Source organism: Centroberyx affinis, unplaced genomic scaffold (genome assembly GCF_046629955.1).
Source record: "Centroberyx affinis isolate AG114_WGS23_722 - 3 ecotype Tasmania unplaced genomic scaffold, CSIRO-AGI_Caff_v1 ptg005131l_1, whole genome shotgun sequence".
NCBI classification, from domain to species: Eukaryota; Metazoa; Chordata; class Actinopteri; order Beryciformes; family Berycidae; genus Centroberyx; species Centroberyx affinis.
In genome coordinates, this window is record NW_027282545.1 from 1,189 (window position 1) to 7,500 (window position 6,312).

Sequence of the window (6,312 nt, forward strand, 5' to 3'; positions counted from 1 at the left end):
GACGCAGAGGAGGAGAAATGTTCTCCAAACGCTGAATGACAGTGAGTTAGTTAAACTCTACAGATTAGTTCCTAGATCACTCCTAAACAGAGACTTAGGCTAAGTTAAGACTCTGAGAGTATTCTCAGAGTGTTTGTGAATATGGCCCCAGGTTACTGTGAATAAAAGACATTTACACCTACACTACACTTACCCTAACCACTGACAGACAGACAGGCAGATAGACAGGCAGGCAGACAGACAGACAGACGAAAAGACAAGTCTAACTGTCTTTCTCTCTGCAGGTAGACAGTTTGAAGAAAGCGTTCTCCAGACAGAACATTGAGAAGAAAATGACGAAGATCGGAACAAAGATCGTTTCTGCGGAACAGAGAGAGAAGATCAAACAGAAAACCTCCAGTCTGAAGGTTTCTCCTCTGACCTTCAGCATCAGGAAGGTATCATCTCTATAACCTCTATCACCTCTATCATCTCTATGTCTACCATCTCTATCACCTCTATCATCTCTATGTCTACCATCTCTATCACCTCTACCACCTCGATGTCTACCATCTCTATCACCTCTATCATCTCTATGTCTACCATCTCTATCACCTCTATCATCTCTATCATCTCTATGTCTACCATCTCTATCACCTCTATCATCTCTATGTCTACCATCTCTATCACCTCTATCATCTCTATGTCTACCATCTCTATCACCTCTACCACCTCGATGTCTACCATCTCTATCACCTCTATCATCTCTATGTCTACCATCTCTATCACCTCTATCATCTCTATCATCTCTATCATCTCTATGTCTACCATCTCTATTACCTCTATCATCTCTATGTCTACCATCTCTATTACCTTTATCATCTCTATGTCTACCATCTCTATCACCTCTATCATCTCTATCACCTCTATCATCTCTATGTCTACTATCTCTATCACCTCTATCATCTCTATGTCTACCATCTCTATCATCTCTATCACCTCTATCATCTCTATGTCTACCATCTCTATCACCTCTATCACCTCTATCATCTCTGTCTACCATCTCTATCACCTCTATCATCTCTATTTCTACCATCTCTATCATCTCTATGTCTATCATCTCTATCATCTCTATCACCTCTATCACCTCTATCATCTCTATATCCATCATCTCTATCACCTCTATCATCTCTATCACCTCTATCATCTCTTTGTCTATCATCTCTATCATCTCTATGTCTATCATCTCTATCACCTCTATCATCACTATATCTATCATCTCTATCACCTCTATCATCTCTATCACTTCTATCATCTCTTTGTCTATCATCTCTATCATCTCTATCACCTCTATCATCTCTATGTCTATCATCTCTATCACCTCTATCATCTCTATCACCTCTATCATCTCTACCTCTGTCACCTCTATAATCTCTGTCTCTATCACCTCCACCATCTCTATCAACTCTATCATCTCTATCACCTCTATCTCTATCACCTCTGTCATCTCTATCACCTATATCTTTATCACCTCTATCATCTCTATCACCTCTATCATCGCTATCAGCTCTATCATCTCTACCTCTATCATCTCTATCATCTCTACCTCTATCACTTCTATCATCTCTATCATATCTACCTCTATCATCTCTATCACTTCTATCTCTATCACCCACCTCTATCACCTCTATCACCTCTATCATCTCTATCACCTCTATCACCTCTATCATCTCTATCACCTCTATCACCTCTATCATCTCTACCATCTCTATCATCTCTATCATCTCTATCACCTCTATCACCTCTATCATCTCTACCATCTCTATCACCTCTATCACCTCTATCATCTCTATCACCTCTATCACCTCTATCACCTCTATCATCTCTATCATCTCTATTACCTCTATCTCTATCACCTCTATCACCTCTATCACCTCTATCATCTCTATCACCTCTATACCTCTATCTCTATCACCTCTATTACCTCTATCATCTCTATCACCTCTATCACCTCTATCACCTCTATCATCTCTATTACCTCTATCTCTATCACCTCTATCACCTCTATCATCTCTACCTCTATCACTTCTATCATCTCTATCATCTCTACCTCTATCATCTCTATCACCTCTATCTCATCACCTCTATCATCTCTATCACCGCTATCATCTCTATCAGCTCTATCACCTCTATCATCTCTATCATCTCTATCACCTCTATCACCTCTATCATCTCTATCATCTCTATTACCTCTATCTCTATCATCTCTATCACCTCTATCATCTCTATCACTTCTATCACCTCTATCATCTCTATCATCTCTATCACCTCTATCATCTCTGTGTCTATCATCTCTATCACCTCTATCACCTCTATCACCTCTATCATCTCTATCACCTCTATCAACTCTATCACCTCTATCATCTCTATCATCTCTATTACCTCTATCTCTATCATCTCTATCACCTCTATCACCTCTATCATCTCTGTGTCTACCATCTCTATCACCTCTATCACCTCTATCATCTCTATCACCTCTATCACCTCTATCACCTCTATCACCTCTATCAACTCTATCACCTCTATTATCTCTATCATCTCTATTACCTCTATCTCTATCATCTCTATCACCTCTGTCACCTCTATCACCTCTATCATCTCTATCACCTCTATTACCTCTATCTCTATCACCTCTATCACCTCTATCATCTCTATCACCTCTATTACCTCTATCATCTCTATCACCTCTATCACCTCTATCATCTCTGTGTCTACCATCTCTATCACCTCTATCACCTCTATCATCTCTATCACCTCTATCATCTCTATCACCTCTATCACCTCTATCACCTCTATCAACTCTATCACCTCTATCTCTATCATCTCTATTACCTCTATCTCTATCATCTCTATCACCTCTGTCACCTCTATCATCTCTATCACCTCTGTCATCTCTATCATCTCTATTACCTCTATCTCTATCACCTCTATCACCTCTATTACCTCTCTCACCTCTATCATCTCTATCACCTCTATTACCTCACACACACACTCGGTCCTAACTGTGTGTGTCCTTCCAGCCTCGCGGAAGCTCTGACTCCCATCCTCCTGAGGCCTCTGCTCAGACCGGGGACTTGCCTGGAACTGAGGCCCACATCCAGCTCTCCCCGCTGGGCAGTCCTGACCAGGAGCTCCCCTTCACCGAGGTGCACGCCCAGCTGAACCCCGCCGAGCAGGAGGAGAGAGAGGAGGAGAGAGAGGAGGAGAGAGAGGAGGAGAGAGAGGAGGAGAGAGGGCAGGAGAGAGAGGAGAGAGGGCAGGAGAGAGAGGAGGAGAGAGAGGAGGAGAGACAGGAGGAGATAGAGGAGGAGAGAGAGGATGTCAATCTGTCAACACTGTCTGAAGGAGTCAGTGAGGCGTACGCCCTGTCAATCACTCTGCCTCAGGAGGAGAAAGGAGAGGAGAGAGGAGAAAAGGAAAAGGAGGAGAAGGAGGAGGATGTGCTTTCTTAAGTGTTCACACACACACACACACACACACACACACACACACACACACACACACACACACACACACACACACCTCTATACTAGGGTTCAACTGATATTTGGCTGATATTTTGTGCCAATATACATTTTGATGTGACAATTTTCGTGTATAAAATTCCAAAATAGTATTCAGTGTTTCCTCCAGAATTTGAAAATTCTCTGAAACAGCGTTTAGAGCATCATGGGACTCTAAATCTCTCCACTGAAACCCAGACTCCATATCTCAGAAACCAATATATCAGCCTGATCAATATATTAGCCTGATCAATATATCAGCCTGATCAATATATCAGTTGAACCCGACTGCGTACTCACACTTACAGCCTTGAACCATATTATTAACCCATCCCATTAACCCCCCACTCCCCAGCTAATACGAGCACAATGTCTATCATCCTGCACAAGGTTCAGCTATCTGCCACACACACACACACACACACACACACACACACACACACACACACATTGCTTTAAGCCTGCTGTGTTGTCAGTCTCTTCATTAGTTTAAATAACTTATAATGAATAAAATGTGGACACATTGTAAACTCTAGACAATCTGCTGTGGTAGTAATACTAATCTTATAGGGATTAAACTACAACTCCCAGCAGGCAGTGGGGCTTAACCCCTGGAACCCTCCAGGCTTTTTCACAGTATGTGTGTGTGTGTGTGTGTGTGTGTGTGTGTGTTTGTTTGCTATATTTAGTGGAAGATACAGTAACCTTGCCTTTAAAGAAACCTGTTTGTCTCTATGCTAACACTGTGTGTGGATGTAGCTGCTGCTAACCTGCTAACTATAACTAGCCTGTAGCTAACCTGCTAACTATAACTAGCCTGCAGCTAAAATGCTAACTATAACTAGCCTGCAGCTAAAATGCTAAGTAAATAAAAGATGACTAGTGACAGTTATTAAGAACTATAACTATAACAGAACTATAACTCTCTGTAATTAGTGACAGTTACTCTGAAACCAACAAGTCAAGATTCAGTATGAAACACTTTGAACTGGTTTGTCACAGAAAACAGAAATACAGATTCAAACTGAAAGGGCAAGCAAGACTTATACTGTCATGCATTTGAGTATTTGATAGAGTATTTGATAGTGTACATTTGATTGGCTCATTGTTTCAGACTTCCTGTCACTCTCTTCCTTATTTTGTTTCTTTCTAACAAAAACACAAACAAAAAAACTGCTTTTGCTGCCAAAGATTTTCTTTCAAAGCCATTTTAGCAGCCAGCAGTCAGACTGGGAGGCTACTGGTCAGACTGGGATGTTGTTGGTGAAACTGGGAACTTGTTTTCATGTTGATGGAACCATCCGTATGATTTGGGAATCAGCAGAATTCAACCAATAAATAATAAATAAAGTCTAACTGTGTTTTTCTGTCCTGTGTCTTATTCCAAGTCTGATCAAACTTTATTTCTCTGAATCAAAGATGTTTTTCCTGTTGGCTTTTGACCTGCGCTGCCGCCTGCTAAGACTTCATCTCAGACCAGAACCTCGTGTTGAGCCTCTCTGAAACTCCTCTGATAGATGATTAGTTAGAGTTAGGATTAGCAGTTAACCTCACCACACCTGTAATCAAATGTCCTGCCCATGTGGCAGAGGAGGAGGAGCTGTGGCTCATGACACCAGACTGGTTTCACATCTTTAAGGTATCAGACATCTGAAGAAGCCCCTCCCCCTCTGTCTTTCAGCCTCTTCACCTTCCTCTCTGAACCTCTTCACCTTCCTCTCTGAACCCCTTCACCTTCCTCTCTGAACCTCTTCACCTTCCTCTCTGAACCTCTTCACCTTCCTCTCTGAACCCCTTCACCTTCCTCTCTGAACTTTCCACCTGTCTGTCTGACCTCGCTGTGTCTGATGACAGTATCATAGCCAAGTATTTTCAGTCTAAATGTTTGCAGATGTTCATATAAACAGGTTCTGTTACGGAGAGAAGAAGAAGAACAGAGATTCAAGGCCACAATCCACCTGGAAATCCCAGAGCAGAGGAGTGGAGGGGGGGGTCTTAGACTGTCTAACCAATGGAGAGGGGGGGCGGGGTCTTAGACTGTCTAACCAAAGGAGGGGGGGGGCGGGGCCTTAGACTGTCTAATCAATGGAGGGGGAGGGCGGGGCCTTAGACTGTCTAACCAATGGAGAGGGGGGGGTGGGGCCTGGGATTATCAGACCACGTTCAAAGTCTTTGTTTTGTCCTGATTCTTCCACTGTCTACATACTGAGTACTGCTGTCTACATACTGAGTACTACTGTCTACATACTGAGTACTACTGTCTACATACTGAATACTGCTGTCTACATCTGAGGTACTGCTGTCTACATACTGAGTACTGCTGTCTACATCTGAGGTACTACTGTCTACATACTGAATACTGCTGTCTACATCATGGACTGAATACTACTGCCTACATCTGAGGTACTACTGTCTACATACTGAGTACTGCTGTCTACATCTGAGGTACTACTGTCTGTCTACATCTGAGGTACTGCTGTCTACATACTGAATACTGCTGTCTACATCTGAGGTACTGCTGTCTACATACTGAATACCGCTGTCTACATCTGAGGTACTGCTGTCTACATACTGAATACTACTGTCTACATCATGGACTGAATACTATTGCCTACATCTGAGGTACTACTGTCTACATACTGAGTACTACTGTCTACATCTGAGGTACTGCTGTCTACATACTGAATACTACTGTCTACATCATGGACTGAATACTATTGCCTACATCTGAGGTACTACTGTCTACATACTGAGTACCACTGTGTACATA

General features: G+C 42.3%; 1 protein-coding gene across 1 annotated transcript; it reads left to right on the forward strand.

Moving 5' to 3' along the window:
• Window positions 1–284: 284 nt before the first annotated feature.
• LOC139666800 (caveolae-associated protein 2-like) lies at window positions 285–4,909 on the forward strand (the record flags this gene model as incomplete). Its single annotated transcript, XM_071546119.1, has 2 exons — window positions 285–437; window positions 3,060–4,909. Coding segments are annotated over 2 exons (585 nt in total), but the record flags the coding sequence as incomplete, so codon positions are not given.
• Between the last annotated feature and the right edge of the window lie 1,403 nt (window positions 4,910–6,312).